We start from the raw sequence: 20,964 nt of genomic DNA on the forward strand, positions 1-20,964 counted from the left end.
ATGTCTAGCATGTATGGGCCTTGGGTTCAATTCCCAAAGCCATGTAAAAAAGAAAAAGATAAATTTCATGAGTCTTGTTGCAAGCCCTCTTCCTCACTAGTTACGAGGAGCAAAGTAAAGGGGAGCCCCTCACCCAGAGGCTAGCTACTAGCAGCTCCAGGAGAATTGTCTTTCTGTGCCTTTGTATCCCCTCATTCTGGAGCAGTGGCTTCCTGACAGCTTGGGGCCTGCGGGAAACAGACTGTGTCTGCACTTGACCGTCTCTGGTTGTTGCCTCTTCAAGAGGGACACTGAGCCCATAGAAACGCTATAGCCACCCAACTATACTTAGTTACAGTTCCACAGGAATGACTTGGCCATCCTGCTCACATTCTCCCGAACAAGCAGTGGCCAGAGGAACTATCAGAGAGCTCAGCCTCCCTTGCTAAGATCCTGACATGGCCAGGGGCAGCTGTCGGACTCTGTGTCTAGAGAAAATCTCTCCAAAGGGTCAGAGGAATCTCATGGCCTGAGAAGGCTGACAAGTGCAGTTTGATCCTTTGAAATAGTCTCTGAGAATTTGTTTTTCTTGTCATGTGTATTTTTTTTTTGCATTGAAACTTGGCCTTCATGTTCCTAGTTAATTTATGAATCAGAAGTACATCCTGCAGTATACCTGAAGAGTGTCAAAGCATACGTGCAGATTTTAATCCGCTGCCATCGTGCCCTTAATTCTGTTCCTAGAATTCTCAGGAAACACAGGATGGCTGTCCTGTAATTCATGTTGCAGAATGTCTGGGCCTTTATGCATTATCACTAAGATTTTGCAGTGTCCAGCTGTGACTCTGTGACCTGGCTGTCCTTGTTTATGGCCCTCTCCCTCAGGCACCTGAACAGAGCTGGCCCAGTGGAATTCACAGCAGGGACGTTATTTCTACCCCTTGGGCAAAATATGGTTCTGGGGAGTCCCAGAGCCTCATGTTCCTCTTGTTATCTGCAGTCCCTCCTCCTGGGGATTCTTGAGTGGAGTTGAAGGAAGAACTCCTCTTCTTGGTGGGGATTAAATAAGCCACACTCCCCAAACTAGACAACCTCAGCTTTACCAAGAGGTCACATCCTGGGTGCTTAGGGACAGCATGTTCCCTTATCCTGAGCTAGGCCCAGGCCTTGGCCGCTGCACAGGGTGGCCTCTAGGGTCTAGGGTGGACAGTTTCCTTTCCAGGGAGTGGCATGAATTTGAGGTCAAGTTCCTGTTTAAAAGCAGTGAGTGTCTGAGAACACAGTGCTTGTCAGCAAGCAGCCTTTTGAGAATCCGAGGAAACATACAGCAGGCTCCAGAAGTAAATGGCTCTCCCAGTGTTCTTATGTTCCCAGGGTAGAGGAGTTTGCGTCCTTTTCCCCCTAAAATATTCATGAGGGGGGAAAAAAAGGAAAAGGAAATGTACAAGCTCAGCTAGTGAGAAAGGAAACAGCTTCATTCACTGATAAAGAGAAATGCCACAGCTGAATCCTCAGTCTGTGGAATCCTAACCAAAGCTGCCTATAAATACTCTTGTTAAAAACTCACTGAAACCCCTTACTTGCCTACAGATGGCTCGGTGAGCTTGAGTGCTCTCTTCAGGTCACGCCGGTCTGTTTCGAGGCTGCCCCCAAGTGTGGGGCACACAGCTTTCTGCCACTTCTACCCAGTGCCCTGAACGGCAGGTGTAGGAACTGCTGCTCAATTAGACTTAGCATAGCTAAGCAAGCTCGTCCAGACAGCTGCAGCTGAGGAGTGACCTCTGCCAAGAGCAAAATGACAAATCCTTGTGGTTCCTTGAGACTTCAGGGTTAGTGTTGGGCCCAGCCAGTCAGCAGCTTTGACTGCTGACACTGGTGCCCCAGAGGACTGCACCTGGGTTCTTCTTCCCTAGTTCATCCTGTACTGAGCTCCACCTGTGAATCAAGGTTTGACCTGAGTGACTTGAGAGGTTCACAATGCCCCCAGGACCCCTAACTTTCAGTACCACAGAGAGCACACTGGAAACTAAGTGTTAAGAATATAGGTAGAAGGGGCTGGAGAGGTGGCTCAGCAATTAACAGCACTGCCTGCTCTTCCAAAGGTCCTGGGTTCAATTCCCAGCAACCACATGGTGGCTCACAACCATCTGTAATGAGATCTGGTGCCCTCTTCTGGCCAACAGGCATACATGCAGGCAGAACATTGTATATATAATAGATAAGTAAATCTTTAAAAAAAAGATGTAAGTAGAAGTTGGTTATGGTGGTGCACACCTTTAATCCAGCAGAGGCAAGTGGATCTCAGAATTTGAGGCCATCCTGGTCTACATGGCAAATTCCAGACTAACCAACAAACACAGCAAGATGTGTCTCAGAATAAAAATAAAATGTATGTAGAACTGGCCACAGGAATCAGCCTGCTAAAGCAGGAAGATTTCACGTTTGAGGCCAGTCTGTGTTACATATATATCAAGGACGACCTCATTTCGGCTGGGCAATAGTGGCAGGCAGATCTCTGTGAGTTTGGGGCCAGCCTGGTCTACAAAATGAGTTCCAGGATAGTTAGGGCAGTTACACAGAGAAACCCTGTCTTGACAAAACAAAACAAAACAAAACAAAAAAACCCTCATATCAAAAGAAAAAAAAACAGGCACATGGCACATGTAGGTATACTATACAGGAGTCAAGATGCTAAATTAATATTTGATGAACCTCTAGTGGATTTGAGATTATTTCATATCATGCTGAGGAATGATGTGTTTTATTGCACCTTGGTTCAAAGTACCCTGTTGTCCCCTCTGCTGGCAGGGGGAAAGGTTGAGCTGACAGGTTCTAAAGAGTACTGGGAGGGCTCAAGCTACAGAGCACAATCTGCTTGTTCCCGGCTCCTTGGTAATGCTGATTGGACGCCCCTTCTTGGTGCAGCAATAAGGAGAACAGTGTCCCCCAGGAGCTGGGATGGCATGTGCTCCATGAGGCTGATGCCTGCCTTTCAGAGGGACTTGGAAGTACTCTTGTTTGAAGAGTTTATCTTTTGGGTTTTTCCATTCTTCCCTCTGCTATTGGTTCTTTTCTGTAGGTATCTGCACCAGTCGGGTATTCTGACCATGGATGCCCTGGAGGACCCTCCCCCTGAGCCTGTGGAGTGCCCAGAGGAGGATATTGCCGACAAGGTAGGTGCTGTGTGCTGAGAGTTGAGAAGAGGTGATACGCAGTATCATAGGGATGCTACAGGAGCTGAGGCCTGTCCTTGTGCTCTGTGAGGTGGTGGGTGGTGCTTGGGAGCACATGGTCTCTTCTTGGCATTTGAAGAATATTGTTGGTACAGCTCAGTGAAAATGGCAGTGGTGTCATCTGGTTATTTAAATCCTTTTCTCAGCCTTGGTTCCCCCAAATGCCTATGTCATATAAGAGAGGCATTTCATAGCATTTGGGCAGAGCAAGCCACAAGGAGTATTACCAAACAAGAGGCATGATTTTTTGTTTTATATTTATATGTATTTATTGTTGTATATGTGTGTTGTTACACTAATACCACACACATGTGTGTCAGTTATAGGTGGTCCTCTCCTTCAACCATATGGGTTCCAGGGACAGAACTCAGGTTGTGAGGTTTGGTAGCAAGGACCCAGTGAACTATCTCAACAGATTGCCATTAGTTACTGTGTGAGATTGTCCCAGCTTCCTTTATGTGAGTCATTTCAGGGGAATACCAATCAGTGACACCAGAGATAGTTTACTTGGAACTTACAGTCTCAGATGACTGGGAACATGGCAGCAGGCAGGCTGACGTGATACTGGAGCAGAAACTAAGAACTCACATCTTGAGATACAACGATACAACCATGAGGCAGAGTAAGCTAACTGGAAGTGGGTGGGGCTTTTGGAAATTCAGCATCTGCCTCTGGGATACACCTCCTTCAACAAGACCACACCCCCATCCTTCCCAAACAGTTCCTTCAGCCGGGGACCAACTATTCAAATATACAAGCCTATGGGGGCCATTCTCATTCAAACCACATTTAACTCCTTGAACCCATAGTTTTGTGGTCATACCATAATGCAAAATGCATTTAGTCCGTCTTCAAACATGCCATCATCTTTAATAGTCTTAACCCAGTTTAAAAGTTCAGAGACTCTCTGAGCCTCAAGGTAATATCTTTCTTCTCTCTCTCCCTCCCTCTCTCCCTCTGTTTTCCACACAGGGTTTCTCTGTGTAGCCCTGGCTGTCCTGGAACTTGATATGTAGACCAGGCTGGCCTCAAATTCACAAACATCTGTCTGCCTCTGCCTCCTGGGTGTTAGGATTAAAGGCATACACCACCACCGCCCATCTGTAATCTCTTAATTATAACCCATATAAACACAAAAAGGAAATCACATATTTCTAGCATGCAATAGCATAGAATATATTACCATTCCAGAATAGAGCAGTAGGAGCACAATGGGAAATACTAAACCAAAGCAAGACCAAAGTCTAGCAGGGCAAGCTCCAAATCCTGTAACTCTATGTTCAGTGTCAAAGGGCTTAGATGACGACATCCTTCCAACCTTCCTGACTGCAACACACTTCTCTCTCTTGGGCTGGTTCTGCCTCCTGGATGCAGCTCTCCCGGGCAGACATCTCATGGCTTTGGCATCTCCAACATCCCAGGGTCTCTAAGGCTTTACTTTCAGTTTCGCTGCCACATGCTTGACCTCAGCTGTGGTCTTTAACCTTGGAGCAAGAGTCCCTAATCCTTCACTCGCGTACTCTTCATGTCTAAAGCCAGAACCTCATGGAGTTGGGATGGAACCTGGTCCCCTCCAATACGGCACATTTCTTGTTCTTTGTAGCAGAAAAGTCTTCAGGCATTCATTTTTGTCAATTGGAAGCACAGCTGGGAGGGGGGTCTTGGCCTGAGGCACCCCTCCTTTATTCCATTTTTCATCAGGCCTCTCTATCTCTTTCAGCACAAACCCTGGCTCTAACGTTAAGTTTCCTGGTTTTCTTTTTTTTTTTTTCAAACTGTACATTTTGTATTTCTTTTTGCCCCACTGTAGACCTGCATACAGGTGATCGCTAACAACCACACAGTGGAGTCAGTATTAAGCCATCTTGAAATCTCCTCTGCCAAAATAATTAATTAGTTTTCAGTTTAGTTTCAGGCAGATTCCTAGGATATGGGTTAAAGGCGGCCACATTCTTTGTTAAAATACCATAAGAATGGTCTATAGCCCACTTACTAATATTCTTTCTGGGCCTCCATAGTCCACATTGCTCTCAGCATTGCTGTCTTCCCAGCTCCTCCTAGGATGGGTGGTTAAACTCTGTCTGTAGCATTCAACCCTTTCTGAGTCCCAATGTCTGACATTCTTCCCAAAAGCAGCATGGTCAGGCCTGTGACAGAAGTAGCCCACACCCTGATACCAGCTTCTACCTTAGGTATTTTTCTACTGGAATGAAATAAGGATCTGACTGCTCCAATAGTTGAGGAGAAGGTTTTTACTGTAGATATGAGAGGGGAAGCATAGCCAGAGGCCTTTGGAAGACTCCAGAGCAGGAGAGAAAGTAGTGAACATGACCAGCAGACTAAAGTGGGCCATTTCAGGAGGAGGGGAGAAGAGAGAGAGGCATGAGAGAGGGGGCCTGGAGAAAGCCAAGAGGCCAAGAGAGCTCATGACCAAAATGAGTTACATAGGAATGAAAATTTGGGGGAAGGGAAAGCTGGAGAATTTTAGAGTAGGGCGTGGCGGGGTAGAGAGCTGAGAGGAGCCACAGGTACTGAGGGAGCCTGGATGCTCGCAGATAACTTTGCTATGCTAGTAGGAACCACAGTTAGCCATTTGTCCTGAGTTTCTTTTAGACCTGACACTATTACTGTGATAAGATACCATGACCAAAGCAACTTACAGAAGAAAGAGTTGATCTGGTGTTACAGTTCCAGAGGGATAGGAGCCCATCACCATCGTGGCAGGAGGCATCGTAGCAGGCAGGCATGGCACTGGAGCAGCAGCTGAGAGCTCACACTGTAAAACAGCCATGAGGGTTCTGCAGGGAAACAGAACTTAGGATTCTCTCCCTCTCGTTAGAATAGTTTAGTCTGTGGTCCAGCTAGTCCAGCAATGGCTGTCTACCAAAGGAAGGTCAAAAAAATCCAGTAGTTAGTTCAGTCTACAAGACTGGATCTTAGAATAAGCCAGAATCCCGAAACAGTGGGCTCTGATGCCAGTGAAGGGATGGACTGCAAGCGACATTGGGAACGAGCAGGCAAAGAACAGCTTTCTTCTTCCATGTCCTTATAGAGGCTGTCAGCAGAAGGTGTGACCCAGATTAAATTTGGGTCTTCCCACTTCAAATGCTTTAATTAAGAAAAAAAAATCCCCAGCTGGGGGCAGTGGTGGTGCCTTTAATCCCAGCACTTGGAAGGCAGAGACAGGAAGATCTCTGGGAGTTTGAGACCAGTGTGGTCTACAGAGTTAGTTCCAGGGCAGCTAGGGGCTATCCTGGAACTCACTTTGTAGACCAGACAGGCCTCGAACTCAGAGATTCACCTGCCTCTGCCTCCTAAGTGCTGGGAATAAAGGCACGGGTCATCACCTCCTAGTTGATGTTATATTTCATGGTAAAGAAACAGAAATCGAGGAAGGAAAACATAAATATCTGTATAACCACATTCTTTTTTTTTAAATATTTATTTATTTATTTATTTATTTATTTATTTATTTATTTATTTATTATGTATACAATGTTCTGTCTGTGTGTATGTCTGCAGGCCAGAAGAGGGCACCAGATCTCATTACAGATGGTTCTGAGCCACCATGTGGTTGCTGGGAATTGAACTCAGGACCTTTGGAAGAGCAGGCAATGAATGCTCTTAACCACTGAGCCATCTCTCCAGCCCTATAACCACATTCTTAACAAAATAGGATAGAAATACTAACGTTAATTATAATTCTTGTTTCTGCAACTGGACATGTGCCCTGAGCTAGTATTTATAACTACCTTCCTTGGCTACCCATTCTGTATTTCTTTCATCCTCAGTAAGCAACTTTAGTAGATCTTGGCTCTTTTCCTGAAGGAGTGGCCCACACCTTCATTCCTAAAGGGTCTGTGTCCTTTGTCATCCTGTCTGGATTAGGCTGTTACAGTTTCACATTGATTTTATTCCTAGGACAAGAGACAGATGCCCTAAAGAATCACCCACACTGCACACATAATCGTTTTTACCTCCATTGTGGAGAAGCAATCCAGTTTCCCCTTGGTAATCTGGATCCATCATCCCTCCTAACGCCTTCCTTTTTTAGCCTGTTGGCTTAAGGGTTTCAGGCTCTGCTGGATCATATAATAACCACAGGATCAGTCCAGGACCTGGACCTGCTGTTAGTCAGACTATAGAAAAACTCCATTAATCACCTGACCTCCATAAGCCCCTTCTCTAACCGGAGGCTCAGCAATGTTTCTTGGGGGTCTCCTGGAATCAGCATCAACTCAAAACCAATGTCCATCAGACCCCAGAAAGTCTGATTGTTACCTTTCCCCCAGTGTACAGTTCCCCTTGGAAGAGGCTGCAGGACCCTCTGGGGAAGGACTGGAGAAATGCTAACAGTAAAACTCTTATGTATTTTATCAAGGTCCTTCCTCAGGGGACCTGGCCATCCCTTCATTCAACAGGTTCTGGATCTGCAAACTGGCTCAAATCTGGCAATTGGTTCACAGGCCTAGATTCCCCTTTGCCATGATCCAATATAGCCTTTCTTTCCTTTGAGAATTTTTCTGCTTATACAGATCAAACAAAAACGCAGTAGGCTTCTTATCTGTTTCATGCCTGGGAACATTTTGACTGATTAGCAAGTACCAAAGGTTCATATGTGAGTCATGCCACCATAAAAGTTCCTTTGTTTGTGCTGACCATTACAATAACTAGATCACCCTGCCTTTGGCAATTCAGTGCTGCCACCTGGCCCTTGCTACTTCTGGGCCCAGTTAAACCCATTGTATTTCATTCTTCCAAGCTAAGGCCTGGCACAAGGAGAAGGGCGACAACAAAGCTCTTCAAATGTGCTGGTGCCCCTCATCATTCTTTGTCTTATACAGCTAGTGAAGGCCATGTCTTCTGGGCCTTCCCATTGTGAAGGCTTAGGTTTACACAGTGTGTGCCCGCTCTAGCATTGCCATTTCCCTGAGCCTAAAAGTCCCTTCGTCAACACTAAGCCCAAGGGTACCAGCATCTCCAGCTCCTTGTCAGTGGGCCATCTTTTGACAAATGTTTCAGCCAACCATTCAAAAAAACTTTTGACACCTTTTTTAACTGTGGTGGAAGCGTCTATATTAAACCGAGAATCTCCATCAGTGGGCCCATGTCAGTAACCTCAGCCTGATCTAGTTTCATGTGCCTTCCACCATTATCCCATTCCCTTGTCAGGTGATAGTGACCCACACCGTAAACCCAGCACTCAGGAGGCGGAGCTATGCAGATCTCTGCAAGTTTGAGGCCAGCCTGCTCTATAGAGCTAGTTTTAGGACAGTCATGGCTATAGAGAGAAACTCTGTCCTGAAAATACAAAAATAAATAAAATCCATTCCCACACATATTCTCCAGACTTCTGCTTGATTGAATTAGTAAACTCATTAAGCTCTTTAGTAGTGGGTCACCTCCTCATGGACTACACTTCCCACCTTCCCTCTGGAGCCCGCTTAGCTTTAAGTCTAGTTACGGGTCTAGAGGCAGCTATTGGTCAGCCATGAGGAACATCAGTGTTGTGTTGCCTGGCATCTCCTTGAGACAAAATCACTGCTGGGTTAGCAGACAGTGAAGGATTAATTTCTTCAGTCAAAGGCATAATCAACAGTATTTCAGAGTGTTGGGGTGGGAGTACCTCTTCTGCTGAGGTGGAAAGAATGACTTCCTCGGGTGAGAAATCCTTGAGAACCCGAGGGTCCCAAGTCCTCAGCTCCAATAGGGTCCTTCCACTCGTCCCCATCCCAAGTTTAACTGCTGACTCCCTCCTAGGCTGGGACTCCCAGGTGTGCTCAACTCCTTGGGTTGTAGTTCATTTCAGATGTAGTCAGACTGGCAAACAAGAATGGCCATCACACCAGCTGTTCCAGTACTTGAGCCCTTAGTGCATTCTCATCTCAAACTCTACCATGGGCTTGCCTTTTGTATATTGCCACAGCCTGACCTGGAGCCTCACTGTGGCCATGCTCCTTTGCTAAGGGCCAGTCTGAGTCTAGTAAGGGCGGCGGTGGCCCTATGTGGTTCTTCCTGTACCTGCTTTGCCTTCCCTTGCACCTTACCTCACCCGTCTTCCAGCTCCCCTTACTTCCCCTGTACCGCACCTCACTTGCCTGTACACCTGCCTTTCCTCACACTGCACTCACAATTTCCTAGCCATCTGACCTCTTATGCTCTGCCTGGCAGTCACCTGTGCCCTACCTGCCCCCACTGAACCTGCCTTGGCTGCTCCTGTTTCTCCCAGGCCTCTTCTCTGCCGTGCTTCACCTCTCACTGCTCCCAGCCTCACCTTTGCTGTCCCCTTCTCCTCAGCATCTTCAGGGTCTTACGTTGTATTCTGAGGCTAAAGGAGGAAGAGACTGAGACATGGTCCTTTCTGTCCCTACTGTCCCCAGACATCTGGGCCGCCTCTGTGTGTTTTATCTGTCGGTTGATTCTCACATGTAATGTGTGTCTGGGTGAGCCTCATGGGCCCATGCACAAACCAGAAGGTACTCTTGGTACCCTTTGGGCTCGAATTTCTCAATGACATTTGTCTTGTTCTATTTAGTTGACTGTGACCCTGTCACAGTGCGGGGGCTGCACTGCTGTAGGTTTCTGAGATAGTCTGTAAGGATGAGCTTGACTCCCACTCAGCAGGTGGGCATGGGAATTCCCACGCTGGCACCCAGATGCCCCCGTGGGGCACAGCTTCTGCCTCTTTCTGCTTGTTCCTCAAGCATTTATCTCTTTGCCTAGGTTGTCTTCCTGGAGAGGCGTGTGTCAGAGCTGGAGAAAGATAGTGCTGCTGCTGGGGAGCAGCATGGCAGGCTGAGGCAGGAGAACCTACAGCTGGTGCACAGGTGAGTGTGGCCGTGGCCTGGCACCCCATAGCATCACAGCATCACCCTCACCCTGTGTGCTTTTCCTCACCGAGCAGCATCCTGCAGAGAACTAGCTCTCACTTAGTACCATCCGTCTACTCAGGTGCCGGGTGAGTGCCAGGCATGGCCAGAGGACTGCGGCAGGTTGATCTGAAGCTCTGACCTGAATAGTCTGCCACACCATTATAGACAGTAGGGCCCCCAAAAAGGCAGCGAGGGCACTACATGCCTGCGTGCAAGCAAGACAGTTCTATCCTCCAGAAGAAGTACAACGTAAAACAGAGAACTGGCCATTGTGATGCACAATCCAGATACTTGGGAAGTACAGGAGTATTGTGAGTTCAAGGTTATTCTTGACTGTATAGTGTGTCCAAGACCAACCTAAGCTATGTTATAGTATTGGGGGATAGCTCAGTCAGTCAAGTGCTTGCCTTGGCAAACATGGGGACCTGGATTATGTCCGCAATCCATGTGAATGCTAGGCATGAGGGCATACACTTCTTTTTTTTTTTTAAGATTTATTTTTTATGTATACAAGTGTTCTGTACAGAAGAGGGCACCAGATATTATCACAGATGGTTGTGAGCCACCACGTGGTTGCCTCTGGAATGAGGGGCTGCTCTGGAAGAGCAACTAGTGCTCTTAACCTCTGAGCCATCTCTTGGGGAGGTAGAAACAGGAGGATCCTTGGGGCTTGCTGGCAGCCAGTACAGCTTAATCAGTGAGCGCCACAAGAAGTGGACGGGATAACAACCGAAGTGTTCTTCTCCTTCCATACGCACACACAACACATGCATGCACACGCGTGCACACACACAGAATTTAAAATTTTAAAACAAAGGCCAGGCGGTGGTGGCGCACGCCTTTAATCCCAGCACTCGGGAGGCAGAGGCAGGCAGATCTCTGTGAGTTCAAGACCAGCCTGGTCTACAAGAGCTAGTTCCAGGACAAGCTCCAAAACCACAGAGAAACCCTGTCTCGAAAAAAACCAAAAAAAAAAAAAAAAAAAAAAATTTAAAACAAGGTGTTGGAGAGATGGCTCAGCAGCTGAGGGGATCCAGGTTTGATTCCCAGAACTCGCATTGCAGCCTGTAACTGTCTGTTACTCCAGTTCCAGAGGATCCAATACTTCTCTTGGCCTCCACAGACACTGTACACATGTGGTCCACAAATATTCATGCAGTCAAAACACCCACATAAAATAGAAATAAAATAAATCTTTCGAATGCTAAGCAGTAAATAAATCCGTGTGGAGACTCAGCAGTGGAGCATGTGCTGTATGCGTCTCTGAGTCAAGACAGAGCCACAGAGTTGGGGGCATCGCTGCACCCAGAGCCTTCATATATCCGTGTCCTGGCTTTCCTTGGTTTTGCTTTGGTTTGGTTTTTTGAGACAGGGTTTCTCTGTGTATCCTTGGCTGTCCTGAAACTCAGTTTCTTAAGCCCTTGGTCCGGTTCATAGCACCGGAGCCTCTGATGACTCTGAGAGCCTGCCCTGAGGGAAACACTCCAGCCTTGGCATTGGTCCTGTCTCGAGGCTCTCAAGGCTCTTGCTCCCCTCATTCATCCTTCAGTAGCTGTGGGAGGCAGATGAGGAAATGGAGTCAGTGCAGCTTACATGGTTGTCCGGGGTCAGAGGACAGCAGTAGGGGCCATGCGGCTGAGGACAGAGTGATGTCCTAGAGGAACAGGTAAGGGGGTCCTGTGCAGGGCTTGACCTCTGCAGACCTCAGCCTTTTCAAGTGGCTTAGCCACAAAGTAAACTAAACAGGAATGCCAGTTGTGTGGTTTCCTCATGTGGGCAAGGAGAAATGAGATGCCACTGCTGTCTGCGTAGAGCAGAAGAGAAGAGGCAGAAAGATGGTAAGTCAAAACCAGCCTGAGCTACAGAGTGACACCCTGTTTCAAAAAACAAGGAGGTGGGGGAGGGGGGAGCTGGAGAGATGGCTCAGAGGTAAGAGCATTGCCTGCTCTTCCAAAGGTGCTGAGTTCAATTCCCAGCAACCACATGGTGGTTTACAACCATCTGTAATGGGGTCTGGTGCCTTCTTCTGGCCTGCAGGCATACACACAGACAGAATATTGTATACACAATAAATAAATAAATATTAAAAAAAAAAAAACAAGGAGAGGGAGGGAGAAGAAATGAAAAAAACCAAGGAGTTGGAGATGCTGCACTTGCTCCTCATGCAGAGGACTCGAGTTCAGTTCCCAGCACCTATGCAGCAGCTCACAGCTGTTTATGACTCCAGTGCCAGCGTGTCTTACCTCGTGGGCACAAGGCACACATGTGCACACTTGCATACATGCAAGCAGAACACACATGCACATAAATCTTTAAAAAAGAAAGGACAGGCTCCAAAGCCACAGAGAAACCCTGTCTTCAAAAACCAAAAAAAAAAAAAAAGAAAAAAGAAAAAGAAAGGAAAAGGAGCCAAGTCTGGGGTTGTTAGCCTGTAATCCCGGCATTTAGGAGGTGGAGCTCTGAATGCGGCTGAGCTTCCTAGATGGAGCCCGTGCTGCTGTTCTTCACATTCCCTGCCTGTCTCCAAGTGACCAAGTAGTTTCTGTGCTGAGCATTGATTGTCAGTGTTTAACTCTGAGGAGTGTGTGTGTGTGTGTGTAGACTGAGGCAGTTGGTCCTTTCTTTCCACGCTGTTGTTTCTGGGACTCAAGTTCAGGTAGGGAGGCTTGATGGCAAGCACCTTTAGCTGCCAGGCCATCTTGCCAGCCCTTCAGGGGAATCCTAAAGCTCTGTCTATAGTCTCTTCTTTTCTCATCAGCCTTAACTTGCTTTGGTCATAGTAGATACCCTCAAAATTTAGTCTTCATTTTCCTAATCTCTGAGCGTATCACTCTGCCCCTTGCTGGAGTCAGCCCGGGGTTTGTGTATACCGAGCAGGCACTCTACTTCTGAGTTGCACCCCCTGACATTTCTAAGAGTTGGGGTTTTGTTGTTATTGTTTTGAGACAGGGTTTCTTTGTGTATCCCTGGCTGTCCTGGAACCTGCTCTATAGACCACACTGGCCTTGAACTCAAGGATCTGCCTGTCTCTGCTGGGATTAAAGGTGTGCACACCACTACACCAGGCTTTAAGAGTTGTTTTTTAGTCTGTTCTCCCCTTAGCATGCCATTCTTATTTTCTCATACACCAGAAAGGAGCTAAGGTGTGCACACTGGGGCCGTGGCTTTTTCACAGCTGCGGGAGGGGCTGGCAGTACTTCCCTCAGAGATTGATTACCCATGGCCATCTCTGTCTTCTGCGGGAAGCTGGAGAAGAGGCCAGAGCCTCAAGCCTAAGCAGGGCTCTTCTTTAAGTGATCTTGGAGGGGACTCGGTGCAGAGCGAACCCTTCTCTAGGCACAACTCCATCACAGCCTTTAGGGTCCACGTGTACCAGGTGTCCCCACACTAACTGTGCTGCCACTGAAGTCTGCACTTGCTTTCTACAGGACGCTGTGGCCTTCAGACCCCAGCACTTTCTGGCTCTTTCTTTCAGGCCTCGCTTGTCTGAGTTTGTGGTGGCCTCCCTGGGACAGCTGCTAGCTGGTCAGTGCACAATGGCTCAGAACAAACTTGGTCTACCTTACAGATATGCATATCTCCTCCCCTTTGCCCTTAGAGCCAATGCCCTGGAAGAGCAGCTGAAGGAGCAGGAGCTCAGAGCCCAGGAAAGGGTCCTGGAAGAAACCAGGAAGCAGAAGGAGCTCCTGTGTAAGATGGAACGTGAGAAGAGCATTGAGATTGAGAACCTGCAGGCCAGGTGAGCAAAGCTCCGGAGCAGACAGCAGAAATCCAGTCTACCTGGGAGGCAGAAGGAGAAGCTTAGTAACAGCAAAAGGGCTACTCATCTGGAAAGATGCCGAAAGCTTCCTTTTTAATTTAAAATTGCATTAATTTATTATGTGTTTGTGTATGCATGTACAGGTGGGAAAGTGAAGAGGACAACTTGTAGGAACTGGTTGTTGCCTACCATGTGGGTTCTGGGTATTAAATTCAGGTTCAGGCCAGCCTAGGAAAGACACCTCATGCCCCCACTCCCAAAACATCAGCTTTTATTTTAAGAGAATTTGGTAGAATGACTTTTGTGTTCCCTTGGAACTGACACCATGGGTGTTTGGTACTTTAACAGTCACACTCCAGGGGAAACTGATAACCGAAATACCCGTATACACTTACACACTGGAATTGTGCCAAAGGGATACTGGAGCCAACTGAAAGATTTTTCCAGTGACCAGAGCTGCAAATGGCAATGGTAACAATACCATGGGAGGAGCCATGGTGTAAATGAGATGGGCAGGAGTCCCCAGCCACACAGTCAGTCTGTAGATAGAAGACAAGAGTCCTGCTTCCAGCTTAGCTTCCAGAGAAATACCAAATAGTGTCTGCATATACCCCTCCAGGAGCTTGTGTAGGGTCCTTCTCTTGGGGTGTAAACTAAGGGACCAGCAGAGATATATACCTAGCAGACACAGCTTAATCAAGTGACCCATGATAGTACTGGGTGTCAGGGGAGTGTGACAAGGACCTCACTATAGAAAAAATTTTCCTAAGCACATCCCCCAAAGTCTAAATACCAAAAACTAGTTTTGAGGCACATCCTGCAGAATATATGTCCAAGACTACCACAATATGATAATCTGGGTGAAACACAGACCACGGGATAGGAATATAAGACATAAGGATAATGTGTGAAGTCCTAGGGCTTAGTGGAATGTGTGCATTGATGTGATTATCAGTGTATGGGTATGGGTTGTGATGTCCTACCAGGAAAAACAGAGGCTCTACAGTGTCCATAGCCTTGCTTTTCTTCCTTTCTTTTCTTTCTTTCTTGTTTAGTTGTTTTTCGAGACAGGGTTTCTCTGTGCAATCTTGGAGCCTATGCTAGAATTCGCTCTATAGACCAGGCTGGCCTTGAACTCAAGTCTGCCTGCTTCCCCGAGTGGTGGGATTAAACGTGTGCACCACCTCCACCCGGCATCTACAGCTTTTCTATAAACCTAAATTTCCTAAACCCAAAGGGCCTTTAAAGCCATCGTCGTCAGTGCAAGGTAACACACGCCGTGCTCCCAGCATTTCAGAGAGAGAAGCTAGAGGACAGTAGTAATTCAGGGCATCCATGTCTACATGGGAATGCTGAGGCCAAATTGGGCCCCATCATACTCTATCTCAAAAGACAAAAACAGACAACAAAAAAGCTGGGTGGTGAAGTAAGAACTGGCCATGGCATTTGGGATTATTGTGGTTTACAAAACAGCTCCCAGTGAGTGAGTATTTCTCTAGAGCTAGGCTTTCCTTGTCCTGTGGAGGCACAAGTTAGAGGGAACAGACCCTAACCTGTTGTTGTGCCCCAGGTTGCAGCAGCTAGATGAGGAGAACAGCGAGCTGCGGTCCTGTACACCTTGTCTGAAGGCCAACATCGAGCGCCTGGAGGAGGTAAGCTGTTGGCTTGGCACTTGTGGGGAAGGTCCTGCCTAGAATAAATGCTGTCCTCTACCCTCTGCCTGACACATCCACACAGTATGGAGCCAGGACATGTGGCCATGGCCTTCCGAAAGGGAGGCAGGGGCAGGTTGGCAACACTTGGCCCTGCTGTGCTTACATATGAAAGAGCTGCTGTTAGACATTTGGCCCCGCCCAGCATTTCCGCTCTCCCACAGACTTAGAATCTGCAGGCCCAGAACCCACACTGTCTACTCATGTCTGAGTTGGCGGGAAGACAGTCTTGCACACCAACAGGCAGAGGCAGTACTGTTAGCTTCTTTTCTAGTTTTAACTGAGAGGCCACCCTCCAGGCACCCTCATAGAGTGCCTATGGGAAAGTCTGAAACCAGAATATTTCCAGCCTATTTAGGCTCTGACTCCTATAAACCAGAGGAGGAACCGGATAGAAGTGCCCCATGAATACTGGGCTAGATCATGGTCATATGAAGGTCCTCTGACCCGAAGGCAGGGCAGCTTTGACAGAATGACCATAAATCACAGACAGTCCTACCATGGACAGTGGGAACCACAATGTCACTGGATGGTCTAGAGCATAGGCCATTGAGCTAGGCTGCATGTACCACTAAAGCGGTGCCGCTACCCGTCCACGCTGGTGTCTATTTTTACAGGAGAAGCAGAAGATGTTGGATGAGATTGAAGAGTTGACACAGCGGCTCAGTGAAGAACAGGAGAATAAAAGGAAGATGGGGGACAGGTTGAGCCATGAGCGGCACCAGTTCCAGAGAGACAAGGAAGCAACTCAGGAGGTGAGCAGGGCCATTTGTCCCTTCCCATGTTCCCATATTGTCTGATGTTGCTGGCTCCCTGGTGGAGGCCAGGAACCCCTTTTGTTTACTGACACTGTGGGCACTAGTATGCAGCAGCCTTGCAGCCTCTTGGAGCACAGGTCAGCACCCTCCCAGGAGAGGGTGGTCAGACCAGCTAGTGGTTGTGGTTGCCTCATAGCTGATCGAGGACCTCCGCAAGCAGCTAGAACATCTGCAGCTCCTCAGACTTGAGGTGGAGCAACGACGGGGCCGCAGCAGCAGCCTGGGCCTGCAGGAATATAACAGCCGTGCACGGGAAAGTGAGCTCGAGCAGGAGGTCCGCAGGCTTAAGCAGGTGTGCTCTGCCTTTCCACCTACCCTCAGAGGCTTCTGGGAGGCTGGCATGAGAGGGGACACCAAGCTGGGGTCCTTCCTGGCAGGTCCTTGTCCCAGCAAGGGGTGTGGCCCAGTGTGACACTGCTATGTCCCCTAGGACAACCGCAACCTGAAGGAGCAAAATGATGAGCTAAATGGGCAGATCATCACCCTCAGCATCCAGGGTGCCAAGAGCCTCTTCTCCACATCCTTCTCTGAGTCGTTGGCTGCAGAGATCAGCTCTGTCTCCCGAGATGAGGTGACTCGTCCTGCCTTTGTATACCCCTAGGCCTGTTTTTCTGCGCACGTCCCTTGGTCTCCCTTTACTGACTCTGTTTTTCTGCAGCTCATGGAAGCAATCCAGAAGCAAGAGGAGATCAATTTCCGCCTGCAGGACTACATTGATAGGATTATTGTGGCCATCTTGGAGACCAACCCATCCATCCTAGAGGTCAAGTAGGACATCTTAGCCCAGTTTGGGCTGAGGATAGACTCCACAGCACCCCAGAGTGGCCAAGCCGACCAGCAGGTCCTACAGCTTACCAAGCCTAGAGAGTGTATGGGGAGCCCTTGTGCAGCTGGACTGGGAGAGTAAAGATAGGGGCTGCAGAGGGCAGTACTGAGGAAGAAAGGGAAGTCCACAGCAGGTGAGGCGTGAGGCTGGGCTCCCTGGATATCAGGAAGCCAGGGCCTCCCACCACAAGCTCACCTAGCCAGCCACACCCATGTCTGCTCAGCAGAATACAAATATGTGGGGATAGTCTCTCAGGCAGGGATGGGCCCCTCGATGGCTCTGGCATACCCCTCTTCCTGCTATGCAGCCTGTTAGGAAGAGGTAGAAAATGAACCCTCACCTCAGTTGCTGCCTCTTACTCATGTTGACATGGTGCCACCCAAGCCTGGCCATTCCCACATGGTTTGCAAGCTGAGGATCCACAAGTTGGACATAGACGTGGTAGTTCTGGAAAGACAGGCAAAGATGGCACCCGTTGGGTCTGGTCCGTAGCCACAGGCCATCTATTCTCCTTGTGCTGCTCAGGCCTTCTCCTACCAGATGGGCTTCCATTCACCTTTGGACCCAGGGCCTCCAAGCCACACAGCCATTCTCTGGCCAGACCCTCGCTACAGTCGCTCGTCAGCTCTGGTCCTCGTGGGGCTGGGGCAGCTAGTTCCTGCTGACTGTGGAACTTACTTCTGGACTGGTGAACACCCCAGGTGCAGGTGCTGCTTCTCCTCAGGTGTGGCCTACCCTGGCTCCTGGACCCACACCTCCTCAGGCTGACCGACTGACTGCCTTGGGATAAGTTGACATTTCCCAGGCAGTAGTCTAGGCCTCTGGAACAAAGTTTCCTTCTCTGCTTTTGACTTAAAATCCTTGGGTGTCCCCCAGGAGTCATTTTGCTGGTGGGTAGGTGGACGAGGTTCTACACAGGCCCAGAGGCAGAGGAAGGCTTGCTGCTTGCCCTTGCACCACTCCAAGTGCAGCTCAGGCCTGAACCTGAGCACTAGCCTGGAGTCTGGGCACACCATGTAAGACTACACCATAGGCTGTGTGAGTGAGTGTGTGTGTGTGTGTGTGTGTGTGTGTGTGCGCGCGCGTGTGTGTGTGTGTGCGCATGCATGAGTGTGCACACAAGTGTGAATGTATGTAAACTTGTGCCCACACATGCTGCCCTGCATCCCTTCACTGCCTACCCCTCCCCCACACCTACCTTCTACACTACGGTTTAAGATATTGCCTCGTATTGTACATTTTGGGGAAAGCCTTGTGTGTAAATCAGTGTAAACTTGGAGGAGAGATTTTTCTATCATGTAGAGTAGGTATTTTTTATAGACTGAAGGTTGATCAATTTTTTTAATACTTTCCAGAGAGAAAACTATCTGTGTATACATATGAAATATATATATGTGTGTGTGTGTGTGTGTGTGTGTGTGTGTGTGTGTGTGTGTATAATATATCAATACTGGAGCCCTGCCTTTCTGTGCCCAGGTCTAAGTCCTGTGTAAGGGCTTGTGGCCTTCTCTGCTGTCTGCCCTGCAGTTCTCACTGTAAACACAGGTCTCCAGGAGACACTGGGAAACACACCAATTACCATCTTGCTCACAGCTTCTGCTTCAGCTCCCTGAGAAGTAGCTCTTTCTCCAGGGCATGGAAGGATGGGAGACCAGCAGGATCCTGTCCCATGTGTCAGCCATGACAGATTAAAGCTGTTACCGCACACAGAGACTGGCTCCTTTCTCCAAGGGGTGGCAGGGTGGGTGGTTATGGGCCTGTCCTTTGTTTTCCTAAGGTTTCTAGGGAGGTGACATTGGACATTTAAGTACAGACCATGGGAGACCCTTAGTTCTCTGCCTTGATCAGGTTGTGCCATCCTGAGGCCCCCAGAATTGCTCCTCTAGGATGGGCTACTTCCTGGGCAAAGTCTGAATCCTGAAGTAGGTAGCTCTACTGGGAGTCATTTCTAAAGGCAAGGTCCCAGTGACCTCCAAACAACTCCTTACTGGCAGGACTTGTGCCCTGAATACAGCCCAAGAGGGCCACAGTGATCCTCAGGTGAGGTTGGCAAATGGGCAGAGGGGGAAGTATTGGTGTGGATATCACAAATCTCTGGCGCAGTGCTCTTACCACTGGACTGCACATCCTATGTCTGAGAGGAGCCACTGTGTAGTGTGTTCAAGGATGAAATATTCAGAGCCTTAGAGAGTGGGAGGAGGAACAGCCCCAGGAGAAGCCAGCACACAACACCAAAGCAGGGAAGAGAATAGGCAAAAGCCAGAGGGCAAGTGTGACTCAAAAGTCAGTCTGAAGGGCTGAAGAAGTTCTGAAGACTTGGGATGTACTCCGGAAGTACTGACGGGTATCACCAGAGCAGCATTTGATTGGTACCAGCAAGGCCCTAGGAGAAGCTGGAAATGAGGAGGACATCACCACAGCCTTGCGGCTCTGCAACTTGGTTTCCAATTAAACATGGTCTAGTCAACCCCCAGTGGAAGATTCTGAAGACACTGAACCCCAGAAAGACAGTTCCCCATTTGGGATATAGTGGAAAGATCACACAGTTAAAATGAGTTGTTATTAGAAACATTCCACTCTGGACGGTGGTGGCACATGCCTTTAATCCCAGCATGAGTTCGAGGTCAGCCTGGTCTACAAAGTGAGTTCTAGAACACACAGAGAAACCCTGTCTTGAAAAAATAGAAAGAAAAGAAACATTCCAGAAAGAGCTGCCCAAGAATTTCTTGTAAAGAGCCTAATGCCTAGAGGATAATTCCCGAAGTTGATAACCCCTAGCAGGCTCCTCACTGTACCTCTGATGGTGGGGGTTCAGAGGGAGTGGCCACTGGGGCTTGCCAACTCTTGGTTCTGCAACAACCAGAACTCTCTTCCTAAGGCAGATCCTTTCTCCGTCTGACTCCTGAAATCGCTCTTATCTTCCAGTGTTGGTCAATTCTCTACTAAAAACAGCATAAACAGGGTGGCTAGAGAGATGACTTCGGGATTAAGAGTACTGGCTGTTCTTCCACAGGTCCTGAGTTCAATTCCCAGTAACCATATGGTGGCTCACAACCATCTGTAATGAAATCTGGCGCCCTCTTCTGGCCTACAGGCATACATGCAGCAGAACACTACATACATAATAAATAAATTTTAGAAACAACTTAGAGGCAGACAGATCTGTGTGAGTTGAGACCGGCCTGTTCTACAAAGTGAGTTCCAGGACAGCTAGGGCTATTACACAGAGAAACTGTGTCTCAAACAAAATAAAGCCAGGAGGTACTGTTGCACATCTTAATCCCAGCACTTCTGAGCAGAGGCAGGTGGATATCTGTGAGTTCAAGGCCAGCCTGTTGAGCTAGTTCCAGGACACAGAGAAACCTTGTCTGAAAAAACAAAACAAAATAAAATATCAGCATAAATGGAGCTTGGCTTCTGCAAATTTAAATTGACATTGGCCTTTCTGACCATCCCAGGGCACACCCACTATTGGTGAACCAGGAAGGAGCTTTACAACCTGGGTAGAACCCAGGGCAGCTGCCTAGGCAAATCTTCCCTGAACTTGCTGGCATTTTGGAACCTAGAAGAAACCCAGAACACAGTAGGACTTTTAGCCAGGAACCTCCATTTATGTTTACCATGAGGTTAATGTTCTAATTTATGTTATATGTCACTTATGGAAGTCAGAAAAACTTAAGTTTTAGACCAGACTGGCTGGGCTGCCAGTCATGCCTAAGCACATGAAGATTCCTGGGGACTCATCCATTGGGGATTTTTGACTC

General features: G+C 48.2%; 1 protein-coding gene across 2 annotated transcripts in view; it reads left to right on the top strand.

Annotated features, from left to right (window-relative positions):
• Positions 1 to 18,905, top strand: part of Rab11fip3 (RAB11 family interacting protein 3) — a 75,142-nt gene extending 56,237 nt beyond the window's left edge. For both annotated transcript variants that reach the window (XM_041676013.1, XM_041676014.1), the window contains 8 exons: positions 3,059 to 3,152; positions 9,936 to 10,039; positions 13,683 to 13,823; positions 15,415 to 15,496; positions 16,174 to 16,311; positions 16,511 to 16,666; positions 16,805 to 16,945; positions 17,033 to 18,905. In XM_041676013.1, coding sequence (XP_041531947.1) covers positions 3,059 to 3,152; positions 9,936 to 10,039; positions 13,683 to 13,823; positions 15,415 to 15,496; positions 16,174 to 16,311; positions 16,511 to 16,666; positions 16,805 to 16,945; positions 17,033 to 17,146 — 970 coding nt within the window. In that variant the 3' untranslated portion in view covers positions 17,147 to 18,905. The remainder of the gene's footprint in view (positions 1 to 3,058; positions 3,153 to 9,935; positions 10,040 to 13,682; positions 13,824 to 15,414; positions 15,497 to 16,173; positions 16,312 to 16,510; positions 16,667 to 16,804; positions 16,946 to 17,032) is intronic.
• The last annotated feature ends 2,059 nt before the right edge of the window (positions 18,906 to 20,964 follow it).

Source organism: Microtus oregoni, unplaced genomic scaffold, assembly GCF_018167655.1.
Source record: "Microtus oregoni isolate MIOR12 unplaced genomic scaffold, Mior012 000027F_ref0000203, whole genome shotgun sequence".
Taxonomy (NCBI): domain Eukaryota; kingdom Metazoa; phylum Chordata; class Mammalia; order Rodentia; family Cricetidae; genus Microtus; species Microtus oregoni.